Below are 26,229 nucleotides of genomic sequence, written 5' to 3'. Positions count from 1 at the left end.
CACAAACTCGGCTCTGGGAGACCGGATGCGGAAGGGCAGGGCCTTGGGAAGGGCGTGAACAAATTAGTTCTTCCCAGAACGCATGCGCCGCCGCAGGGACGGCAGGTGGTCATTGGAGGACTGGTGGCAGGGGGCGGAGAGCTCCGTGTCTGGTTTTGGGCGGGAATTGAAACCGCCGCTGCTGCCACCACGAACTTGAGAGCTGCGAATTTCCAGCCTTGAAGGGGCCATGGTGCGGCCTGTGAGGCGAGTAGTTCGTGACGTCCGGCGGGGCTGGGGAGAAAGAGCAGGAGGACGCTGTAGGCAGCTTTGCCTACACACGATTGAGGGGAAAGGGCCGAGTAGGACGGCGGGTAGCGATGGTGGGGTGGGGTGGACGGTTACTGGGAAACTCGCCAGTCTCCACTGAGAGCCGCCCATTCCTCAGAAGTATCCTGGCATCTAGCTTTTTCTTGCTCTTTGCCTCCCTTCGCAGCTGTTGCCATTTCTTTTCCTTACCCCGTTCAAGTAAGACCTTGTGTGTTAGCATTCGAACAGCGCTTTACAGTTCACCGGACTCCTACTTAAGTGTTGCTTCATTTGTTCATGACTGTAGTTCTTTGATATAGCAGTCTAAGTATCCCTGTTTTATCGATTTAAACTCCTAGGCATAAAGGCCAATTTACCTGAGTTACACAGCTAGAGAGTGGCAGGATAGTACTAAAACCTAAGTCACCTGGCTCCAGATCCTCTGTGCTTTCCATTGTACTATTTGAAACTATTCCTCGATTACCCACAGTTGAATGCCATGGAGGCCTAGGGTCAGCCATTCATTTAGTAAAGTTATTGAATATATTTACTTCCATACTGTACTAGCTGTGGGAAGTTACATTCTAGTCAAGGGGTGAGGTTAGGGAGCCAAAAATAAACATGGCGAAGTGATCGGGAGTGAGAAGGAGGAAAGCCCTACTTTAAAGAAGATAGTTAGAATGTGGCCTCTCTGAGGAGGTAATACATGAGCTGAGACATGAATGACAAGAAGGAGCTAGCCAGTGAAAATCTGGGGCAATCCAGGTGGAGGGAACAGGAGCCAGGGCCCTGAACTTGACGGTGTTTGAGGCACAGAAAGAAGGCCAGTAATTAGCCTGTAGTATTAGCAAGCAGTGGGCAGGGTTTTAGGGGATTAGGTTAGAGAAATACGCAGGGGCCGGAGAGCAAGTAGGGCCTTCTAGGCTTTGGAAAGGAGTTTGGATTTTGTTCTAAGTGCAATGGGAAGTCAATGGAGAGTTTTAAATAGGGGAGAGAAATCTAATTTTGGTTTTATAAAAAGTTCACTAGTTGCTGGTGGAGAATGAATGGAAGAAAGGGTGACCAGAAGGAGAGCAGGGCAACCAGTTCGGAGGCTGTTATATCGTTGGGTAGTGGTTTGGAGTAGGGTGTTATCAGTGGACAGGAATGGGACAGATGAATTTGGGATATATTTTGGAGGTATTGCTGCTAGAACGTGCTGAAGAAGTGGATGAAGAGCTAAGGGAAAAAAAGAATCAAGGATGACTTCACAGTATTTTTGGCCTGAGCTACTGAATGGATGATCTTAGTACTAACTGAGGTGGGGAAGACTAGGAAAAGGAATGGATTCAGGAGGTATGGGGGATCAAGAGTTCCGTTTTGAACGTGTTAATTTTGAAGTGGGTTTTAAACATCCAAGTAGCAAAGACATAATCCCTTTGTCTGGAACAGCAGTTGTCCAAGTATGGTCTGCATGCTTTGGTCCCTGAGACCCTCTCTGGAAGTCCATGAGGTCAAAACTATTTTCATAATAATACTAAGACATTACTTGCTTTTTTTCATTGTTCTGCCATTTGCACTGCAGTAGTGGTAAAACTGCCAGCACCTTAGCACGAATCAAGGCGGTGGCACAAACTGAATGAGTAGTCATCATATTCTTTACTGCTACATGCTCAGTAAAAAAAAAAAAAGAAAATACCATTCACTTAAGAATGCGCTTGATGAAGTAGTAAGAATTATTGTATTCGTTATAGCTCAATCATTGACCATACTTCTTTTTTTTTTAAGGGTTTTGATTTTATTTTACTATTATTCAATCCCAGAATTTCTAAAAGGGTTTCCATATTTTATTCAGCTCTCAAGTTTTTTAACCCCCAAGAGTAGGAGAGTAACAAGAGTACGCTTTATTTTAATATCCTGTTTGAGGAACTCTTAAGCACGCACAGAGCACTTCTACAGTGGTTGTCTTAAGAAGAAGCATGTGTGAGGTTGTTTGAGTTGTGAGCTGAGCTAGCCTCTTTTTCAGAGAACACCATTTTTACTTGAAGGAACAACTGACAACCTAGGTTATTCACAGTTGGGTATTTGGCAAAAGATAGAAATGAAAACTAGAATACCATTTCATTTAGTACCTAGAGAAAGAGGAAGGAAATGACTTTATTTTTTTCACTTTAATATCACTTTCTTCTAGTGCCCTCTAAAGTAGTATAAAGATTTGTTTCAGGTGGCAAAGTACAAAGTCACTCACCATTTTTTAACTGTCCATTGCATAAAGAACATTATTTAGTATTGTGGGGAGATAAAAAAAGTAAAATGTCTTTTAGTGTCAGGAAGTTTATAACCTAATGAGGAAGACAGAATGCACGTATAAAACAAAAGGATACATACAACAGGAACTTGTAAATGCCCAACAGCAATTAAACAGTATATAAATTGTGAGTGTTAATTATATTGATTATGCTTACTTTGTGAATTATCAATTAAATTTTTTCCTTATCAAGTATAGTTATAACTGTTTCAGCTAATGCTAAATCCTTACTGTAAAATCCAGACTGTGTTTTAAGTTTAAGTATTCTTAAGAGAATCCAAACAGATTTTCATTTACTTAAGACTATTATTGGTCTTAAGGATTGGAGGTGAGAAATTGACATGTGTGCAAATGAAAAATTTCTTTCTTGGTTATAGGAATAAGAAACCGGTCAATTACTCACAGTTTGAGGACTCTGACAGTGATGGTAAGTAGAGATTCTTATTTTTGCTTTAAAGATTTGGAAATTTATTTCCTCAGAATTTATATTATATATATATATAGCTCAAATATTGAACATATTACTATATTACTCAATTGCATATGAGGCGTGTCTGGAAAAATAATTTTCTAAGCATTTGGAATAATTATGCTGATAATTACACTGACAAGAATTATGTAGGTAAGTGATAAATAAACAGGGCCGGTGAAATGGCTCTTCAGGTCTAAACTACTCTAGTTTCATATTTTTCAAAGTGGAGTTTTTCTCCTATCCCTTCCCCTAAGAAGTAACACACTGTCTTTCTGAGATGCAAATGTGTTACAGGATATAATATGAAATCTCCATTAATCGTACAATAAAACAAGACCTTTAAGAAAGGTTAGGCTTAAGCTATACCCTATTGGGTTATACCTTTACTTGTCTCTGCTATTAAGGGAACTTTGATCAAAAAGTTTGAGAAACATTGGGTTAGATTACATTATATTTTGAAGTAGGTTTTGTATTTTTCAGACCACCAGAGCTTTCTGTGAGTCAAATATTTAGTAATTCCGAGGTTTGAAGGAATCTGTGTTTTGCCTTGGGCTCAGCCTTAAGTGTGTCTAAGACTTGGGAGAAAATAATATAGAATTAACTTCTAGATTTTTATTACTGTTATCAGTCTGTCACCAAATATTTATAAATTGCCAGTTGTGTCCTAGGTGCTATGGGGTGGAGGTAGGAGGCAAGTCATAAGTGATCGTATTCCTACATAGAGAAGCATAAATGAGACAACATGTATTAATAAATGCTAAAGTATGTGATTAAAACTACATGTACCCTGAAGCTATGCATACATGTGTCATGTGTGTTTAAAAGCTACAGCAGCAGTTTTATGTTGAGTGTCAACAGAACTATATCAGTTTTTTAGTGAATTGGTTTTTGATAGATTGATATTTTAATAAACAAAAGCCACTAAAAGAAAGTTGAAAAGTATGAATGAGAATAAAGATGAACAATATACCAACAATATTTTTTAAATTGTGGAAATTAAACAATTGCTTAACCTTTAAAACTTGAACACACACTATAATGAATTTCAACTGCTAAGAACATAATTTTATTATTTTTTACTTTTCCTAAAGCAATTTTATGTATTCTTTTATTTTTAATTCACACATAAATAGATGATTTTGTTTCTGCAACTACACCTTTAAATAAGAAATCCAGAACAACACCAAAGGAGTCAAAAATAGAAAAAACAAAACCTAAATTGAAAAATCTCCAGAAAGAAGACATGCCACTACAAGAGAAAACCCCTAAAAAAAGGTGAGAGGTAAGACATACAGTAAATATACAACATTAGATGTGTTAATTTAAAAGAGAGACAGATTTGAACTCTTGATTTAAATTAGAACTCAAGCAGAATCATAGGTATTATTTTATTTAGTGCATGTAGGAGAACAGGGATGTACTGTTAATCCCCTTCTGACTTTCTGACTTAAAAAAGAAATTCACAAACATGTAAGGAATGTCATTTAAGTAGTAAGACAATCATAATTACAAATGTAGAAGTTATAGCTTACTTTTGCAGAATCCCATACCTGTCTGAAGTCCTCAAGTCTTGCAAGACTACTTTGTTAAAAATTACATTTGTGAGGACAGTTTTATAAAATTTAAAGCCGTGTATTTTTCTGCAGATAAAAGATATTTTCTCTTTATATTCTTAAGATTTGTCTATCAGTGAGAAGGTCTCATAGTTTCTAGACTAACCCTGGAGTTCCATTAGTTAATAGCAAGAGAGAAGAGAGAGTGAGAGAAGGGAGTCCTGAGAGGCCCAAAACTTGTAGTATGGAGAGGAGACCGGCAGAGAAGGAATATTAACAAATGGAGCATGGAGCCTGTGATGGTTTATGCTGCAAGTATGAGAAGAGTTAATTAACATAGAGAAACTTACCCCATGTCATTCTCTTTATTTTCTTCTTTTTTTTCCTTTTTGCTTTTGAACTTGTACTACATTCTAAGTATAGAGAAAAAAAACCCCAAAATGGGAGAAAATACTTGCAAATCAAATAATCGATGAGGGACTTGTATCCAGACTATATAAAGAACTCTTAAAACTCAACAATAAAAATACTGATAACCCAATTTGAAAAATGGGCAAGGGGGGACAGCCCAGTGGCGTAGTGGTTAAGTTCACGTACTCAGCTTCGGGGGCCTGGGGTTTGCAGGTTCGGATCCTGGGCGCGGACCTATGCACTGCTTATCACACCATACTATGGCGGCATCCCATTTAAAGTAGAGGAAGGTTGGCACAGATGTTAGCTCAGGGCCACTCTTCCTTAAGCAAAAAAGAAGAAGATTGGCTACAGATGTTAGCTCATGGCCAATCTTCCTCGCCAGAAAAAAAAAAGGCAAGGGATTTGAGTAGACATTCCTCCAAAGAATATATACAAATGGCCAATAAGCACATGAAAAGATGCTTGACCTCCTTAGCCATCAGGGAAATACACATCCAAACCACAGTGAGGTAATACTTCATACCCGCTAGGATGGCCATAATCAAACAGATAGACAATAACAAGTGTTAAGGAAGATGTGGAGAAATTGGAACCCTTGTACATTGCTACTGGGAATGTAAAATGCTGCAACCACGTTGGAAAACAGAGTAGCAGTTCCTCAAAATGTTAAACACAGAGTGACCTAGACCTATAACCAAGAGAAATGAAAACATGCCCACGCAAAAACATGTACATGAATATTCATAGCAGCATTATTTGTAATAGCTGAAAAATGGAAGCAGTCTAAATGTCTATCAATGGATGAATAGAATATATCCATACAGTGGAATATTATACAGCAATAAAAAGGAATAAAGTACTGATATATGCTACAACATGGATGAACCTTGAAAACATTATGCTGAGTGAAAGAAGCCACACACAAAAGGCCCACAATAGTATGATTCCATTAATATGAAATGTCCAGAATAGACAAGTCCATAGAAACCAGGAAGTAGATTAGTAGTTGCCAGATGCTGGGGAGGGGTACACAGGGAATGACTGCTAATGATACAGGCTTTCTTTTTGGAGTGATGAAAAGGTTCTGAAATTAGATAGCGGTGATGGTTTCACAACTCTGTGAATATACTAAAAACTGTTAAATTGTTCACTTTAAAAGGGTGAATTTTATGCTACATGAATTATGTCTCAATAAAACTGTCACTTTAGAAAAATAATAAATCCTTCAAGGTGCATCTCAGTGTTTCTTCCTTTCTGTAACCTCTCCTTTTCTAACTTGCCTTTGATTTCTCTTCCTCTTTCACACCATAATGCTTCTGACCACCTTGACTAGGAGACATAATCATCTCTTATATGGGATAATTATTAGTGTGTCTTATTTCCCTAACCTGCTCTTTAATTGCAGACTCCTTGAAGGTACCTTTAGTATCCTATCTAGTGCAGTGCCTCATACACAGTAAGTACTTGGTGAAATATTTGTTAAAGTCTAGATTAGGAGGAACATATGTAAAAAAAAGAAATTTTAATTTAATATAAGAGCTATAATAATAATTGCTGTCTAAGGAGGTGTGAGTGAGTTCAAGGAAGATTTCTAAGTGGAAGTGATATTTGAGCCAAGTCTTTTTTCTGGGTTGAGCAGGTGCTTCCCACCTGGATGGAGCTGGCAGTAAGGACAGACATCACAGTGAAAGGAGACAGCAGGTGTGACGGCACGTGTTGCTCCTGCTTCAAATCTCTGATGCCAGATATAACGTGACATTGCCATATTTTAGGAGTCTTATCATTAAAGGTCAATTATGGTCATGATTGTTGTTTAAACACATTTTTGTGAAGTTAACAACTCTCAAATAGTAATTCAGGAAAATCTCCAATTTTACTGTTTATTTGAAATTGATTTTTTAAAAAACTCATTATTATTTGTGTTTCTACTGTAGGGTGGCTTTAGATGACAAGCTCTACCAGAGAGACTTAGAAGTCGCACTAGCTTTATCAGTGAAGGAACTTCCAGCAGTCACCATAGATGTGGAGGAGTCTCAAGATAAAAGTAACTTTATTTTTTACATATTTATCTTCATAACCTTCTTATTGCTTTTGTAATCATTTCTTTGGATGAGCCTTTACAGAGGAGAGAATAAAATTTTAATATTTGGACGATAAATGAAGCAGTTTGCAGAGGGTACAGTTAGATTCAATTGTTTGTTCTGTTCCATAAATCTTATATACGTACATACATACATCTCTGCCTAACACCCAAAGTAAGCTTGAGGGCATGAACTATGAGCTTGGATGTTCAAATTACATCTTTGTGTACAGTGAAAAGTTAATTTCTTGATCAAATGAATTGATCTATACAATCCTAACAATCCTCTTCCTTTCTCTTAAAATTCAAATTAGTTAAACATGACCTAATGATGGTAATTGTTATTATTTACGAAGGTTAAGGTACTAATTTTGTTCGCAAGCTCAGTAAATTTAAGAGATTTATGACTTCTGTATTTCTCTGTGGATTTTTCTCCTTTGACTTTTCTGGTAACTATGCAGCAGGTGGCAGTATTGATATTCTTGAGATGCACAAATCATTGCTGGAAAAGACATTCAAACTGCTAAAATGCTTGTTGGATTAAATTGTTTTGGCTTAACTTCTTCTATGTTGGAGGATATTTTTAGCCCATTAGCTTATTTAGGGATATAGATGTTTAAATCAGTTTTGCTTCCTGTTTGAAAATAAATAAGACAGTGTTGATTAGGGGGCCTTTTGGTAATCAGGAATCAAAGAAACCTAGAATTGTCATGTATTATATCTAAAATTGAGAAAATAAAATTCATCTCTCTCCTATAAGAGCTTGTAGAATATATAGCAGGATTTCCTTGGAAGTATTACTTCTCATAGAATAATGCACTTTATAGCACTGGGATTTAATAATACCAATTATCATGACTTAAAGTCCTCTTAAAATATTTTAGATCATTTTAAGGTTATTGTAATGATTGAAGAGTCTTTATGTTAGTAAAAGCATGGATCCACCTACACAGAAATGATAGTTAATATTTATTGACTCGTTCCTATGTGCTAGGCACCACAATAAGCAATTTCCACATGTGATCAACATTTAATCCCCCACAATAACCCCATATAATCGCCACACTATTTTTATCTCCACATTACAGATGAGGAAATTAAGTCTTAGAGAGGATAAGCAACTTTCCCATGGTTAGATAGCCAGTTTAAGTGGTAGATGCTAAATTTGAACTTAAGTCTGATTAAGTCTGTTTGATTTCAGAGCCCAAATTCCTAACGATATGCTAGCCTCTCCAAGTAAAATCTTTGTGCTTGTTTAGTTTGGATCATTTATCTGTAGCCAGATGCTATTACATTTTAGCTCTAATCTTCCTATTTCTAGACATTGGTTGATTAAGGTGCATAGGTATCTTCTTACTTCTTCCTTATATTTAGGCATTGAAAAATGTGGCAATAGTGAAATAGAAAGAATGAATAAGTCTCCCCATATCTCCAACTGCAGTGTAGCCAGTGATTATTTAGGTAAGTTTTCAATATTAATAATAATATTTGTTTTTTGTATCAAGAATGTTATTTTTCTGACTTTATTTAAATTCCTGAAACTGTAGCCAGAACCAAGGTCTTTAAATTTATCAAGGTTCTCTTTACCTCTTCTCCTTTGTTTCTTTGTGTTTTAGTTTTCTTCTCTTTTACTGCAGACTCAATTTCTTCCCTGATGGAGGGTCATGACTACCCATAGCTTCTAGTCAATAGCAATTGACCACTGAAGAAAGGAGCTGCATCTTCCCAGCTCCAGTCTGAAAATTCTTGGGGAAAGACTCTCTCAGGTTGGGGCTTGGACTTATCCTTAAGCCAGACTCTGTTGTCAGGGGACTGATGTATTACGATTGGTCCAGATTGGGCTTTGTGGTCTATTACTAGAAGCAGGGGAGGGATGAAGCTGGGCAAATAAAAACAACAGATGTAATAGGAGTCTACTCTGCAGCTCTTTAAATATTACCTGTCACAAAAGGCTTTCCATTGATTTTCATGCTCATCCTGAAGATTTGGATAAGATTACTGAGGAAGATGATTTTCATGGTGTTCAAGGGAAAAGAAAAGCAGCATCTAAAGCTGTGGTGCAACAAAGGAAGATTCTTTTGGAAGACGGTGACGGTGATGGTGCTAATGACTCCGAACCAGACTTTGCAACTGGTAAGTTATATCCTACCTCAAAATGAATCTTATGGAAATTCAGTAGAAAGTTCTTAGAGACCATTAATGTATGCAGAGCACTGGCTGAATGTTTGGTGTATGCTAACTTGAGGGACACACAGGCCAGTTAAATTCAGCTGTGGCATCTGGGGAGAAAGCTTTGGAGGTGACCTTTAAGCCGTGTCTTGAAATGAATAGCGTTTAGACAAACGAAAGGGATAAAACAGCAGTTCTGACTGATAAGAAGGCATAAACAGTGGCATAGACAAGTGCACGCACAAAAGTTCACTAAGGCCTGCAGGGAAGAGTGTTGCCTAAAGAGGCAGGCCAGCACTAAATCATGGAGGGTCTCAGGTCCACTCTAAGTGTAGACTTTTTTCTGGATGTAGTAGAAATTTGTGAAATATTTTGGGGTAGAAGAGATATGAAACCTGTATTTGATTGTGACAGTTGTTTCCAGGCTCATTCAGAAATTAAGGCAAATGGGAAGCACAGTGATCTTGACAGAGCATCATGATATATTGATTAAAAATTAAAATGAATAAATTAATAAATTTATGCCAAATCAGAAGCTATATTTTGATAGATTTTAACATACTATCAACAAACAGTAACAGGTTTGTTCATCAACATTCATTCCACAAATATTTGAGTACCTGTTATATGCACTATATTCTGCACACTAGAGATACAGCAGTGAACTCAACAAACAGAGCTCCCCTAAGGAGCTTACATTCGAGTGAGAGGACGCAGATGGTAACAATATGTAATGTGTCAAGTGCATCAGGGAAGGGCTATGAAGAAGAGGAAGGCAGGGCAGAGCCCAGAAATCTGCCTTTTTAACCAATACCTGCCCCTCTGTATGACCCAGGTGATCCCAAGGCCGGAGCTCTATGGAGAAATCAGTACACAATTCTAAAGTTATATCCTAAAGTTATAAATTGCAAGTCTACTTAGCATGCTCACAAAATTAATTTTCTTTAATAAAGGATTAAAACGTTTGCTTTGTATGTGGATGTGAAATCACTTGCTTTGTTTGTTGGGTTTATATAATTCACAGGTTATGTTTCTTGAGATATGATATATATTTAAAAAGAAAAATATTGTCTTATTTGCATCCCAACTTCAGATAATCTCTTGAACCATTTTATAAAGTTAGTTTTTATGGAAATCATGATTTTGATAGTGACTTTAAAACCACCCCTCTGCTCTTAAAAGTAAATAGTTAAGGACTTGAATAAACATTTCTTCAAAGATGATACACAAATGGCCAAAAAGCATATGAAAAGATGCTCAATATCATTAATCCTTAGGGAAATACAAATCAAAACCACAATGAGATATCACCTCACACCCATTAGGATGTCAAAAAACAGAAAATAACAAGTGTTGGTGAAGATGCAGAGAAGTTAGAACCCTTGTACATGGTTGTTGGGATTGTAAAATGATGCAGCCACTGTGGAAAACAGTATGGCAGTTCCTCAAAAAATTAAAAATAGAACTACTGTATGATCCAGCAATCCCACTTCTGGGTATATATCCAAAAGAATTGAAAGCAGCGTCTCAAATATTTGCACATCCTTAACACTGCTGTACTGTATGCTTAAATATTGTTAATGTAGTAAATTTTATGTGTTTTTTTACCACAATTAAAATTTTTTTTAAAGGAAATAATCATTAAAGTAAATAGCTCAGTTGCAAGTTGTTTTTCTTACTCAACTCTGCATAACCAAATATTTTTGAGATGAAATATGAGCCATAATTCTGAGATAAGAATACATTTTAATTTCAAATTTTATACAGTTGAAGGGTGATTTAAGATAAAGAAAACACGAAAAATAGCAAGGAAAACATTTATTGAAATATGAGTGCTTCTGAGGTTATGCTGGATATGAGGACTGCAAAAAATATTTTTTTTTTTTTTTTTTGTGAGGAGATCAGCCCTGAGCTAACATCCGCCAATCCTCCTCTTTTTTCGCTGAGGAAGACGGCCCTGGGCTAACATCGGTGCCTATCTTCCTCCACTTTATATGGGACGCCGCCACAGCATGGCTTACCAAGCAGTGCGTCGGTGCGCGCCCGGGATCCGAACCAGCGAACCCCGGGCCGCCGCAGCGGAGCGCGCGCACTTAACCGCTTGCGCCACCGGGCCGGCCCTGCAAAAAATATTTTTAATTGAAAATTATCATCACTTCCTTTAGACAGATTCAAGACCTATAGTTGTTTGGGGAAGATGTGGTTGTTAAATGGTGATTTTATTGTGAATTCTGATAATGAGGGTTGTTATCACTGTATTGTGGACAGTAATCACACTGGGAAGCTGTGGTGGTAAAAATGATTTGTCAGTAAATGGAATGTCTGAATCCTTCTTGGATGTTTAACTGGTTAGGACATTGGGAGAAAATAATGCTAATGGTTTATATCATAGTAGATAGTTAAAAATTCTTAAATTCTTAAGTTAAATTCTGAGAAGAATCCCTTATCTTCTTGTATCACTTGTGGACGAAAATGACTCTTCTCTAGCTCTTTGAGAGCTGGTTTGGTTTTTTCCCCCTGTTGCATTATTATGGTTTCCACCAAACTACAAGTATGGCTATTCTATCTATAAATGGTCATGTGGTCCAGCCCTGAGAAGCAGTCCTCAGCCCTTACAGGGAGCCAGCTCATTAGCTGAGGGGGTGATAACTGCCCTCTAGCCTGTGCTGTTATATACAAACTAAGCTTCAGGCAAACGTTTTTCCTTGCCTCTCTAGCTTTCTGGCTCCTCTTCTGTCCCCCACCCCAAGAATGCAAAAGCCTTACACTGTTTTCTGGCCTTTTAAACTTCCTTAAGCTACTCCAGCCAAGCCTGCTTTACCTTAAATTGAAAGACAAACATTTCCTCCTTATGCTAGTGTATTTTAAGGAGCAATACAATCAGTCTATTTCCATTCACCCTAAGCCAAGGATGACTAACAGCACTCCAGTCCCCTCAGAGGTGATTTTTTATTATACTTGAATGTATAACTGGTATCATCTCAGACAACCTGATACTGTTTTGGAGCAGGGTCCTTTTCTTTAGGTGACATGTCAGAGTTTTCCCCCTGCACTGGCTCACCCTGGATGAGAAGAGAAGGGATCATTTGTGACCTTCAGTAGGGAAAGAAAAGTTAAAATGGGAGAGAACATCAGGCTTTTCTTAAGGATGTCTAAAGATTCCCAGAATCCATAACCCAAGTCTTTGGGCCTTCCAGATTTTCCAATATGGTACGCTAATGACTTGGGATTCTGGGATCTCCATCTTCCCACATCTAAATTATTTCAGCTGCTTTCTCAGTTGACTAATGAAGATCATTTGGACCCCATCTTTAGATAAACTTGTTAGAGTTTTAGCCAGCTCCGACCATTTATCCTCTCAAGCCAAGAAAAGAAAGCATGCAATACCAGAACTATTGAATACATAGAAAGTTTTGCCCTCCGAGATACTATATTCTGAAATGTTAGAGAAACTTCACTACTTGCCCTCCCTGAACATCTGGAGTCTTGGGACTCCAGAAATAATTACTTGATTTTGCAAGGTACTGTTTATAACAGCCTTCATGTGATCTGCTGGCCTTATGTGGCTAGTTCCATATAACACAGTAACCATTATGTGACTACGTGGGTTGATTACTTTTATCTGTTTTTAAAACTTTGTGTGGAAAGAATGATAGAATAAGCAAATTGTGATTTTAAGATCATAATTACATCATTGATTTAGGCAAAGATCATCAATGGAAGGCTGAGGATCTTTACAATGGAGAATTCAGGTTGGCATCAACTGAACCAACTAAGAGTGGGCCAACCATACATTATGGGCTTTCTATATGGTGTAACATGAAGTACAGAGCATCACCTATGAAGTATATTCTTGCCAAAAAAATAATAATAAGGTGAGCCTGATTCTAATTGAGCCTTGAGAAAATCCCAGCTCACAGAAAATGCAAGAATAAGTTAAATGACACCATAAGGAAGAAAACAGATAAATCCAGAATGTGGGACATTCTATAGGACAACTGACCTGGTTACTTCAACAAGTCAAAGGCATGGGAGAAAAAGGGAGGAGATTTTATTCTATATTAAAAGTGATTAATATAGACCAGATAGAAGGTAATACCAAGAAACTATTGTTAGATATGATAATGACATTGCTGTGTTAAAAAAAAGGCCTTGTGTTTTAGAGATGCATTCTGAAGCATGTAGGAGTATAATAATGCAATGCCTAGGATTTACTTAATATACTCCAAGAAGGAAAGGGAAGAGAAGAGAAGAGAGAGAGAGAGAGGAAACAAATGTAGCAAAATATTGATGATTGTTGAATCTGAGCAATAGTTTATTATTATCTACTATTGTGTATGTTTGAAAATTTTCATAGATATTTTTATTTTTATACAAAATATATTATTTCATATAGGTAGGTAGATATTGTATATGGTGGGTATAACAGTTATTATCTCTGAGTGGTGAGATCAGGGAGCAGATGTTCTTTTTCCTTAATACTTTTTTTGTGTGGTCTACATTTTCTGCAATAAACAGGTACTGCTTTTATAATATAAAAAAATGTAAAAAAGTTTTTTATGAATATAGGAGTAATCCTTATTTATACCTAGTTTTCAGAGTTTATTATTTACAAGACGTGGTTTTCTGATCACCTTTCCTCCCTCCAAAATAGAAGGATAATTGCTTAACTATCAGGTATTCTCCAAGCTTTTTTTTTCCAGTGCAGCTGCAGCTACTTAACATATTACAGCACTGGCTCGTCTCATCCCATGCAGCACAGAAAAGAGTTTGTGGGAAGGTGGAGGTGTGTGTGTTCCAAATGAAATCACATATGGGATTATCAGTTAAGATTGCTGTGGTGTGATTAGTCTCTTCTCAATTCCCAGTGGGTTTCTATTCTAGAATATTGAAGTTTATGTGATTAAGGGAAGGTTTACCATTATTATTACCAGCAAGATCATCATTTTGAAAGAGTAGCTAATGTTATACCCTACCACTCTTTTCAAAAGTTACTGACTTAAACTGGTAAAATCAAAGTAAAGATTACTGATGGGAAGTTATCATGATAAGAGTAATAGCAAACAATTCTATTTTGCTTGCTATGTGCTGGATGTTGTTCTAAATGCTTTACCTATATTAACTCATTTAATCTGCACAACAACCCTATGATGTAAGTTATGGTTATCCCCACTTTATACATAGGAAACTGAGGCACAGTGACGTTAGTGACCTGTCTGAAGTCACACAGCATGTAAGTGGAGGGGCCAGGATTCAAACCCAGGCAACCATGCTCTTGATCACTGCAGTGTTTTGCTACCAGAAAAGGCATGGCACAAAAGTGCCCAAGAATCTGGTGCAAAAGCTGTAAAGTCGAGGCAACAGAAGCCTCACTTTGTAGAACAAAGGTGAAGTATATAATCTTCTGTTTTAGGTGAAGATTCTGAAGATGATTCTGATTATAATGAGAGTGAAGACCATGATGAAGACTTCCCTGTGAGAAAAAGTAAAGTTAAGGAAATTAAAAAAAAAGAAGTGAAGGTAAAATCCCCAGTTGAAAAGAAAGAGAAGAAACCTAAATCCAAATGTAATGCTTTGGGTAAGCGTAGTTAAAAATGCTTAAGTTTTTAAAGGAAACGTATTTTGTCTATTTAATGTGTTTTTCTTATCTTTGGCTCTGTTCCTCTTAACATTTTGCCAGTGTTCATTTCCAGTTAAAATGCATAGAAGAAAGCAGAGCGGGGCACGGAAGGGAGAAGGCAGACAAGAGTACTGAGTCCCTTCCCTATCCAGCACTCACTCTTTCTTACCTCCGTTAGGCTGACAGCACCCTCTGAGATGGCTGTTATCACCTGCCTGCTACTGTGAGAAAGCTGAGGCTCAGAGGTGAAATAATTTGTTGGAATTCTTACAGCTAATAAGTGAGGGGCTAGAATTTGCACCCAGGTTCGTCCATTCGAGCCTAAGCTGTATCCACTGAAGCACATTTTCTCCAGGCAATTAAACAGGGAAGTTGGCATGATTCTAATTTCTTGCTTTTATACTTGACTTAGTCTTTGATTTGAGAAGCCTTTTACCACATGTTTAGGGCCTTTTTATTTTTTCAAAACAAATTCAGTTAGAAACCATTTTTACAATAAAACCTTTGGAATTTGTGACAACTTGAACATGGAATACCTGTTTCTTGTGTAAAAGAAGTTAGGGTATTTTGAGTTCATAATATGTGATAGATTATTGTAAAAATATAATTTCCACTAACCTGATTCATTTTACTTATTGATATATATTTTTATGTCTTAGTTGTTTAATATATTTGCTATTTGAAACTAAAATTTCCATTATTCAGACTCCATTTATTAATGGTGGGAGTTGCTCTCACCTTAAATAGCGTGGTGCTGAGTACTTACTAAGAAATAAGAATTAAATACTGATTGAGTCATATTCTTCCCTCCACTGTATTCTGAATTAGTAAAGTTTTAATTAGTGTTGTTTTTAGTTGACAAATTCATCTGGTTTCCAGAAATTAGATTTTAAATGCAGGGGTTTTTAGAGATAAAGCTGTGTATTAGTTTCCAATTGCTGCTGTAACAAATTGTCACAAACTTAGTGGCTTAAAACAACACAAATTTATTATTTTACAATTCTGCAGGTCACAAGTTCAAAATGGTTCTCACTGGGCTAAAATCAAGCTGTCAGCAGGGCTCTGTTCCTTTGTGGAGGCTCTAAGGGAGAATCCATTTTCCTGCCTTTTCTAGCTTCTAGAGGCCATCTACATTTCTTGGCTGGGGGCCCACTTCTGTCTTCAAAAGCAGCAGTGGCAGGGACTTGCTACGTCATGTCACTCTGACTCACCCTCCTACTTCTCACTATTACTTATAAGGATCCTTTTGAGGACATGGGCTCATCCGGATAATTCAGGATAATCCTCCCATCTCAAGATCCTTAATTTAATCACATCTGCTAAGTCACTTTGCTATGAAAGGTAACATATGCACATGTTCTGGGAATTAGGATATAGACTTCTTTGAGGGGCCATTATTCTGCCTACCACAAACTGTGATATGAAAAAGTCATTAACAATAGAAAAAAAATATGAATATATTTTATATTTTCTCTAGATGTTTGTTTATTCTTCCTCACCAAGACACACTAAAAACTAAAAATAAAATTTCAGTTTCCAAGTTGGAATTTACCACTTAAAATCTTCTATATACCTTGGAGCAGGTTGCTTCACAAGGAAGTTCAATATATAATATTCGAAGTAAAATTTAATTGCTAAATAATGGGATTCAGAATTAGGAAAGATGGATTATATTTCTAGTACCACTAATAATGTATTGAGTAACCTTTTGAGAGTCTTTCATCTGGCATATGTTACAATTTTTCTCTTGACAGAGAAAATTTCAAGAGCTATGCTGTCCAATATGGTAGTCATTACCCACATGTAGCTATATTACATTTAAGTTAATTAAAATTAAATGAAATTTAAAAGTGAGTTGCTTGCTTTTGCTAGCCATATTTGAAGTGCTCAATAACTATATGTGGCTAGTGGCTGCTGTATTGGACAGTGCAAAATATAGAGCATTTCCATCATTGCAGAAAAGCTTCTGTTAGACAATGCTGATCTAGGGAATATAGATGCTAACATTAAGAAGAGTATATAGTAAAATATCATTTTTGCCTCCAGCAATATTTCAAGCTTAATTTGCTCTAAGACCCACTAGTTCGTCTCTCTGCCAGTCCAGGGTATTCATAGAGCTCTCCTCCGACACCATATTTCAGATGAATCATTTTACTTATTTCCCGTCAGCCTGCTTCACTGTCCAGCTGTCACCCCTGTACACAGTAACTGGGAATACGAGGGTGTGGATAGTCTTGGCCTTGGTCTCTAACGGCACTTCCTTGCACTGGATAATCTTCCCTAATTCTTTCATTGCTGCCTTTTTGAGTCTCATTTGAGCCCTTCTCATTTCTTGGCTACAGTCTCCATTTAAATTGATGACTGAACCGAGGTACACAAAATCTTTAAAAATTTCAGTATCTTCATTGTCTATGTTAAAGTCGTGTAGTTCTTCTGTAGTCGTGATCTTTGTCTTCTTGATGTTCAGTTGCAGTCCTGCTTTGGCACTTGCTTCTTTCACTTTCATCACAAGTCGTTTCAGGTCACTACTGCTTTCTGCCAGTAAGACAGTGTCATCTGCTTATCTCAGATTGTTGATATTTCTTCCACCAGTTTTCACTCCTCCTTCATCTGAGTCTAGCTCAGCTTTTGGTATGATATGCTCTGCGTAGAGATTAAACAGATAGGGAGATAAAACGCACCCTGTCTGACACCTTTGCCTATAGGAAATCATCTGTCTGTCCATATTCTGTCCTGACGTGGCTTCTTGTCCACAATACAAGGTTACTTATCAGGACAGTCAGGTTCTGAGGCTGCCGGTTTCTTTCAGAGCAGCCCACAGCTTTTCATGATCCATGCTGTCAAAGGCTTTCCTGTCGTCTATTAAACACCCACTAACCTTCTTCTGAAATTCTTTGGAGTACTCCAGTAGCCAATGAATAATCACAATTAGATCTCCCATTCCTCTCCCTTTTGGAAATCCAGCTTGGACATCAGGCATTTCTTGCTCCTCATAAGGTCAAAGCCTTTGTTGCAGCACCTTGAGCATCACTTGCATGGGAAGTTAGAGCAATGGTCCTGTAGTAACTGGACTCCTTGGCTTCTCCATTCTTGGGGATTGGGTTATAATTAAGCATTTCCAGTCTGTAGGCCGCTGTTTTATTTTCCATATTTGTTAGCATATTCTTGTTAGGATTTTGACAGATTCTGTCTCTGTGACTTGAAATAATTCTATCAATATCCCATCTACCCCTGGTGACTTATTTCTTCCCAGTACTTTGAGGGCAGCTTTCACTTCACTTTCTAGAATTACGAGTTCTTCCTCATAGGAATCTTCTTCAAAGCCATCAAGCTACAGACTGCTTAACCTCTGTTTCCTGGTCTAACAGTGTGGATAGTAATATCTGTATCAGAGTTGCTCTAAGGGTTAAAGGTAATGTATATAATACTTGTACCACACTGCCTTGCATGTGAATGCTCATGAAGGATGGCTATTCTTAGGCTCGCAATAAATATTTGTTGATTAATGAGTTTTTCAAATTTATGATACTCTTTAATTTTTATAAGATTATGTAACTATAATTTTTACACATACCTGCTAGATTTTATCCTCCTCTATGACAAACTTTTTTATGTATATTTTTCAAAGTGACTTCAGTAGACTCTGCTCCAGCTGCTGTCAGATCAGAATCTCAGCCCTCACGAAAAAAGGTTTCTCTTTCTTCAGAGGCTGCTGGGAAACCATTACACATACGCAGTCCTTCAGCTGAAAGCAAGAGACCTAAGTGGGTCCCACCAGGTATGGTATATTTATTGATCAAGGGCAGGGGCTTGGAAAATTACCACTGGCAGATTTTCTTCCTACTTGTAAATGTTACATGTGAGCATTTCCCCATATTATCACATGTTCTTCAAAACCAAGGTTTCTAATTGCTGCATTCATTCATGCTTTATCATTCTTTTATATTGAGCATCCAGGTTATTATTTTTTCAATGTTATAAATAAGGTTGCAATAAGCACAAACATCCTTATTTTAGAAATCTGTGGGCATATCCCTGATTATTTTCTTAAGATAAATTCCTAGTACTAGGATTACAGTGTCAGAGTACTAACATTTAAGATTCCTGATACATATTGTTGGCAATAAATCTGTTTGCTCAAGACCTGCTGATGTCCACAGTCTGACTGAAGCCTCAGAGCCTGTGCACAGGAATGCCAGTATTTAACAAATGCCCTGGCAGACTCAACCTCCTGCTCTTACAAACTTGACTTCTCCTTGTCTTCTTTTGCTCCACAGCCTCACTGATCCTTCAAGAATTCTTTGACCTTCACGCATCTTGGCATTACTGAAACCCTAATGCAGGCCCTGTTCATTTCATACCCAAACTATTGGTGGCTTCCTAATTAGTCCTGTCTCCACTTTCCCTGATCCAACCACATGAACCCTCTTCTCCACTGAAATTGATACATTTTTGTTCCTTAAACACGGTGTATGAATTCTTCTGTCAGAGCCTCTTTATCCAGTTTCCTCAGTCTGGTATGTCTTTCTTCGTTTGTCCCCTCTCCTTTTCTAAGTCTTTCCAAGTCTCCTCAGGTTTACTTTACTTCTTTTCAGTGACATTTCTTCATCACCCCCCTAATGATAGCTAGGTATTAATAGACAGATTTAGGCCTAAGACTGCATGATTACTTAATTTCTCTGAGTCTTCATTTCATCTTCTGAAATATTAGCCACTATATAATCTTTAAAGTCTTTTCTGGTTTAAAAATTCTAAGATTTTAATGAGGACTTAAAAGTTTTTTGGAGAAGAAAAGCAGGAAGATTAGTTCCTGAAATAATGATGCCATATCCTTTAAAAGATAATCTTTAGTGTATTTCTTCTGGGAATAATTAGTGGTTCCCTGACAAAAGAAATGATATAATGACTGTAGAAATTTAAAGGTAGCATAATCAAAAAGAAAAGGAAATAATGGAATGACAGATAAAGAGTTAATATCATAAAGCACAAAGTCCTTATAGATTCATTGTGTGAAAGGGTAGGGCAAGTGATGTAAATGAGTGAATTGGGCCTGAGAAATAACCTTGAGTGAGCAGGAATTGTGGGACTTGAGAGCTCAGGCCTCTTTGGAAGGAGGCAGCTGTTGCTCAGCTCCATCTAATTGTTTACATTCAGCATTATGGGCCTAGTATTTCCAGATCTGATTTCTTCAAGAGAAGCCAGAAATCTAGATTTTAATGTGAAATCTAATTTTTAAAAGTTTACTTTTTTTTTAATACCATATGGTCCAAACACTATATCTGAGAGCTAGATTTGACCCTCAGGTTGCCAGTTAGTACCTGTCTTATACAAATAGGAGAAGACCACCAAGATCCCAATGGGAACATGAGCCAAGGACATAAACACACTAAGGCCCTCAAGAAAGACAACAGAAAGGAATATGAAAAGAATTGCAGTCTCACTGGTAATTAAGGAAATGTAAATTAAAATAATAAAATACTATTTTGTACCTCTCGAACTAGAAAATAATAAAGCAATATCATCTAGTATACTCTAGGTTGTGGGGTAGCAGGTATAACTATTTATTATGAATTTATAATCCCTTTATAGGACAGCTTGACAGGGCCCATAAAAATAAACCTATTCTTTGACCTAGGAACTACTCTTGGTAATTTATTCTTAAAAAAAGAATTCAAAAGAAGAAAAAGTAATAAGTGGTCATATTTTTTATAACCACTTACAGAAAAATGGTGAGAAACTAGAAACAACCCAAAAGTTTGTTGTAGGAATTGGATCAATATATAGCACATACATGCAATTAAGAATGATAAATCAGATGGCTAGAAACGTGGAAATGTTTACAAATCTTTACATGTAGAAGTACACACAGTTGTACTTGTTACAACTACAATCATGATCAACTATGAACATTTATGTGCATACATTTTGAAATTTAATACTTGATGAAATAATTGCTGTGTTAGAGTGGTAGCATGATGAAAATAATATAAATAAATAAAGACAGTATTTGTCATGTTTAACATTTGAAAAAATAGATTCTTTCAAGGAGTATTTATAAAAGTTGCAAGATTTTAAAAAATGCATTAGATTTTTCTACTACTTTAGAAATTATGATTGCATGCATTTCTTTATACCTTTACGACCAATGTTATTTGCTCTCAACTTTCCTATTTCAGCTTTCACGTTTAAAGTTTTGGTGTCATTATCTTGGCTTATGGGAATATTGAAGATAGGCAAGACTGTGTTCTTTCTGCACTTTACTACTTTCCATTCTTTTGATCTAATATATATCTTGATAGAACCTGCATAGCAGAATAATGCTTGACTACTTTTGTTGCCTCTTCTGTTGTATAAATTGCTCTCTGTGAAAAGATTGGTAACATTATCAGCATCGAGTAATGTGTTTTATTTCAGCGGTATCCGGAAGTAGCAGCAACAGCAGCAGCCCACTGGCAGGAGTGTTTGTTAAATCCCCAAACCAGAGTCTCCGCCTTGGCTTGTCCAGATTAGCGCGAGTTAAACCTCTGCATCCAAATGCCGCTAGTAGCTGAGTGTGGGAGCGGAGAAATCTTTGATTGAGAGAATCGCAGTTTTATAAGCGTGTTTATATTTGATTTGTGTTTATATTTGAGAAGGGTATTATAATAAGAAGGAATCTTTTAATGTCATATAAATTATAGTCATCCCTCAGTATCTGCGGGGGATTGGTTCCAGGAACCTCCAGGGATACCAAAATCCGCAGACGGTGAGTCCCTTCCATGTTATAAAATGGCATACTACAGTGAATACAGGGTTTCGAATCCATGGATACGGAGGGCTGACTGTATCTCTACCCAGTTTGTGATTATATTCTCTGAAAAGCTATTCAAGACTTCAATAAGAGGTTTGTTTATAATAATTATCTTGTAATGTCATTTGCTTCTGAAGAGCATATTTTATTTTCCTTATGTATAATAAGTCATTGTCATTAAGTGGTTGTCAGTTTGACAACGAGGAAGTCCACATTACATGCTGTTCTTTTCTAGTAACGTAATGTTCCTTTCTAGCTTTGTCTAGTTTATGGCACCTTAACTTTAACTGTTCAGAGTTTATCTGGCAAAAGGAAACATTCCTGTTTCTTCCAGGAAACATTTCTAAAATCTTATAAATTACTTAAGCTACATTGTCCCTTTAATTCGTAGATGTTTCATATTTTAGCCAAATGTTTTTATGTTAAGAATTCAGAATTATTGTCCACATTAAAATTGCTATGCTATGGCATATGTCCCCTACTTAGAAGTAGATGGTTATTGTATAGCAAATAGAATTTCATGACGTTTTATGAAGCGCTCATTGTCAAAACATTTAATAAAAGTGAAAACGTTTTGATATGCTCTTTTCCTTGATAGCATTGTATCCATGTGTCTCTGACTGTCTTCATTTCATGATAAAATGAGTGCTTTGCAAAAAGTGTTAAGCCTTTTTGTTGTAAATATAAAGGGGGAGAGCTGTTTCTTAGAGTCATCACTTTATGTGGAGCCAGTGTGTTAGAGGGTGGCTGTCACGGACAGAGTCACCCCTGTTATGATGTTAGATAATGCAGCTTTTCAGGAACCTTAGATCTGAATTCATTGTGAATGAAATAGTAATAGATATTTTATATTTATGATTAGAATTTCAACCAGCTCCTGATCACTTTTTAATGAAAATTCTCAAATCATGTTAACCATTAAAAAATGTATAATACTTAGCTCAGTTCTTCTTGGTTTATGGAAATGTCTGTGTTAATGTGGAAATAAGTAATTTAGAATAATGATTAAAGTGAGCATTTGCCTATTGCTGTTGTACATTTTTTCTTATCTAGTGTGTAATTTTATACTGTCATATGCCTCCTCACCTACCCCACCTCGCCCTCTTTTTAAAACATATTTTCCAGATGTTTACATAATATTATATAATATGGGGGTACTCTGTACGGTGCAGTTCAACAATAAACTATTAAGAGCCTGCCCTGTATTAGGTACTGATATCATTGATTCATCATCTGGACCAGCTTGGTGAACCTGTTTGATTTGTGTTATTCATAGTTTTATTGAAAAATACCATAAAGTAGGTTAAAACATTTTATTTCCTGGGCTCAAGTGACATCATTCTTTTGTAATTTTCTCCCCACCTCCCTGCCTGTTCATTATTTTGCAGCTTTCTAATCTTTTATGTCACCTACGCTCACTCCTTCCACCACAGTGTCATATTCTGTGTGATTCCATTCTTTTCCTCTGCCCTCTTTTTCTTAAAGCTTAGGTGACTTCAAGCTCCAGTGGTCACCTATGTGACAGTGACTGCCAAAGTAGGATCTTTAGCCCAGACCTTGCTCTTGACACATTCTGTTGCCTGGTCCATTTGGTAATGATGCAGTAAGTCATCACTAAATCAGCATCTCCCCCACCCCCAACGTTTTCCCTCCAATATTTTCCGTTAGTAAAAGGCACCATCACACTCACTGCAGTCACTAAGTTCCATTTCCTAAATTTCTCAAAACTGCTCTCTCCTTCCACTTGCTGTCCCTCACTCTGAAGCATCATCACTTACTACTTCTAACAGGTATCCTTTCCTTGATTCTTAACCTCCTCTGGCCCACCCTCCAGACCATTATTGCCAGAGGGAGTTTCTAAAATAAAATCTGAGCATGAACACCCCTCTGCTTAAAATCACACATACACCTTAGCCTGTTTCGTTCAGAAGATATTTCAAATCTGGCTGGCTCCTGCTTGCTGCTTCAACCTCGTCTCATGCTGCCCAAGTGTGCTTTTGACCTCTGCCACACCAAACAGTACTGGCACCAGTGGTACCATTTGGTCCTGTGGCCCTGGGCCTTCAGACTGGTTCTTATTTGCCTTCTTTACATTGCTAATTCCTATTTGTCCTTTAAGACCCAGATTCAACATGGTTCTTTCAAAAAGGTTTATTTGAATGTCTGTTTCTTCCGTGGCCATGCAACTATCATTCAACTACACTGTAACTTTCCTTACTTTTCATGCTTCTAAAACATGGTGCAGAGTAAGTGCTCAAAAAGTGTTCATCTGATGAATAAATTATATCCAGAACTTTTGCTACGTGCTTCAGATAACCATGTACTTTTTTGAAGAGAGGGAGGGTAAGGATAATTTCTCGAGTCTGGTTTGTTCAGTCGACTCTGATCTCTCTGTCCTTGGCATGTCCTTCACTTCTTGTCCCATACTGGAAAGAACTGGGGCAAGAGAACCGGAGGAGGAGGAAAAGAGGTGTGTTCTTTACGCTGATGTGAAAGGTGGTTTGGGACTGGACCAGAGCCTACCTACTTTCAGCTCCGGAGTCACAAAAAGGGCGGAAATAGTTGCTATAGAGACGGGAGGAGGGCGTGGTTCTCCACGTGCACTCCGCAGTTATGTGTCCGAGCCCCAGCAGCGCCGGGCAGTCTGCGCCGGCCTGATGCAGCTCCTCCCCGCTCCCACTCCCGCCGGCACGAAGTAAGGGCCAGGAAGCAGAAGGGTCTCGCGACCCCGCGGGAGTCTGAGCCAGCTAGGTCTGACCTGCCCCGCCCGTGGAGGGGAAGAAGCATCTGGGGCGTGGGGGAAGAAGGCGGGGGAAGCGGGGAGAATGAAAGTGTATAGAACGCAAAAAGTAGAAGGGGGAGTGTGGGTGGGAGGAGAGAAAGGGGTGGTGTGAGTGCGGAGAGAAGGAAAATACAATTTTAGATTTTGCTCTGAACAGCTGCATCTTCACAGCCCGACGTCACTATACTCACTAGAATGTTGCCTCACTGACCGGCTGAGTGCGGGATGGAGAGAGACGGATTTTAGGGAATTCCTAAGACCTACCCTGAAACTGCTTCCAGCCCTGACACTAACCACTTGGGGCACAAAACTTTCTTCCCCCCTTTTTTATCTTCTCTGCATGGCCTGTCCCCTGGGTAGTCAGAACTGGGTCCACGGCACCACGCCTCACGTTGATGAGGATCTGGCTGATACTAACCTATTCTGACCCAGCCCATATGCCTGCGCGCCTCTGCGCTCAACCAGAGCCCCATCCTTGACGCAAAAGCACGTTAAGGTGTGGGTGGATCATACACCTAGAGCAACTCTTTCCTCTCAAGTGGTACTTGCCGCTCTGGGGTAATTCCCAATATTAGCAAATTTTTTCCTTAAAGAGAGGATGAACAGTGCAAAATTTGGGATTTTTTAAAAGTCTGTAGTTAATTTGTGATAACCAATTCAGGGCTTAAGTAACTTGTGATCCCTCTGACATGTTTTAGATGACCGACCGTCACCAATCTTAATTCAGGCTTTACTGTTCGGAGTTAAATGGAAACTTGGCAAGTGTGAGGCCATTTAAATGGGAAGTTCAAACTATGAAAAGATAAGTGTAAGTGTCCTTTGTCGCCAGTCTTGCTTGAGGCATTTAATCATCTATATGTGATAGGTATGTGAAATCTAGGAGTTCTAAGGAATTCTAACATGGACTGTCCCTGATTGGTTCTGTGACTTGCGTCTGTTATTTCCTGGCTCTGTTTAGTCCTTATCAAGAGGGTAATGATGAACCTGAAGGCAGTTTCACAGCCTCCAGCAGTGCGCCAGCCACTCTGCCCGGACTTGGCCCTCTCCAGCTGCACATTGTTGTCAGCAACTTGGCTAGAAAGCATGCTTCTCAAACTTGTGGAGGACCCAGTGCTGGGAGTTAGTGGTTGTAGCTGACCCCAAACCCAGCATGAGTGTGTTGTGACAGCTAAAAAGAGCAAATACTGGTCGAGGCTGCATTGATAGAAATACAATGACCAGATGAGGGATGTAAAGGTCTTGCTGCCTGACTTAGCGTTGATTAGAACATACTCTAGAATTTAGAAAACTGTAACCACTTAAGAGAGGTCATAAAAAACTAGAAAATAGGGACCACCACAACACAGGGTCTCTCCATTATGCCTGGATGCTCTATAATGTGAGGAGGGGTGTGAAATAAAACCACAGAATGCGTGGAGATGAGTAGATGCTGAGGAGGCAGAAAGCCGCTGTTTTGAATATTCAAGAACTCTTGAATAGAAGAGAGGGTAGATGTGTTCTTTGTTGCTCTGCAGAGGATAACAGGTATCAGTGGAGGATATGTTGCTCAATGTCATTTCTCCCAACCAACATTTACTGAGCACCAACTGTATAGAAATTAACAGCTGGGTGTGAAATGCCTGGAAAAACAGTGAGCTCTGTCACAGAAATATTCAAGCAGAGACAGAGTGATTGCCAGGACTACTCAAGAGGATTCCTGCGTGGGGTGGGAAAATGGACGAGATGACTTCTAAAATCTCTTCCAGCTCTTAAGAGTCTGTGAGTCCAGGGACTG

At 38.0% G+C, this 26,229-nt stretch overlaps 1 protein-coding gene across 3 annotated transcripts; it reads left to right on the top strand.

Annotated features, from left to right (window-relative positions):
• The first annotated feature begins 151 nt into the window (after positions 1 to 151).
• Positions 152 to 22,700, top strand: RAD51AP1 (RAD51 associated protein 1). Of its 3 annotated transcripts, none has more exons than XM_058559019.1 (9): positions 152 to 246; positions 2,953 to 3,002; positions 4,181 to 4,322; positions 6,949 to 7,058; positions 8,469 to 8,555; positions 9,078 to 9,227; positions 14,677 to 14,783; positions 18,590 to 18,661; positions 21,298 to 22,700. In XM_058559019.1, the coding sequence occupies exons 1-9, from the start codon at positions 230 to 232 to the stop codon at positions 21,391 to 21,393; spliced, it is 831 nt and encodes a 276-aa protein (XP_058415002.1). In that variant the 5' UTR covers positions 152 to 229; the 3' UTR covers positions 21,394 to 22,700. The 3 variants fall into 3 exon arrangements, with proteins under 3 accessions (XP_058415002.1, XP_058415001.1, XP_058415000.1); XM_058559018.1 differs by having other exon boundaries at positions 14,677 to 14,841; XM_058559017.1 differs by having other exon boundaries at positions 153 to 246; positions 14,677 to 14,841; positions 18,512 to 18,661.
• The last annotated feature ends 3,529 nt before the right edge of the window (positions 22,701 to 26,229 follow it).

The sequence above is a fragment of the Diceros bicornis genome, chromosome 17, assembly GCF_020826845.1.
Source record: "Diceros bicornis minor isolate mBicDic1 chromosome 17, mDicBic1.mat.cur, whole genome shotgun sequence".
Classification (NCBI taxonomy): Eukaryota; Metazoa; Chordata; class Mammalia; order Perissodactyla; family Rhinocerotidae; genus Diceros; species Diceros bicornis.
This window is presented reverse-complemented; position numbering and strand designations above follow the sequence as displayed.

What these genes read in the sequence shown, in the direction of transcription:
- RAD51AP1 (XM_058559017.1), top strand. An exon ending in GGAGGAGTCTCAAGATAAAA is followed by an intron (nt 7,059 to 8,468) that starts GTAACTTTATTT and finishes CCTTATATTTAG; the next exon opens with GCATTGAAAAATGTGGCAAT. An exon ending in ATCCAAATGTAATGCTTTGG is followed by an intron (nt 14,842 to 18,511) that starts GTAAGCGTAGTT and finishes TATTTTTCAAAG; the next exon opens with TGACTTCAGTAGACTCTGCT.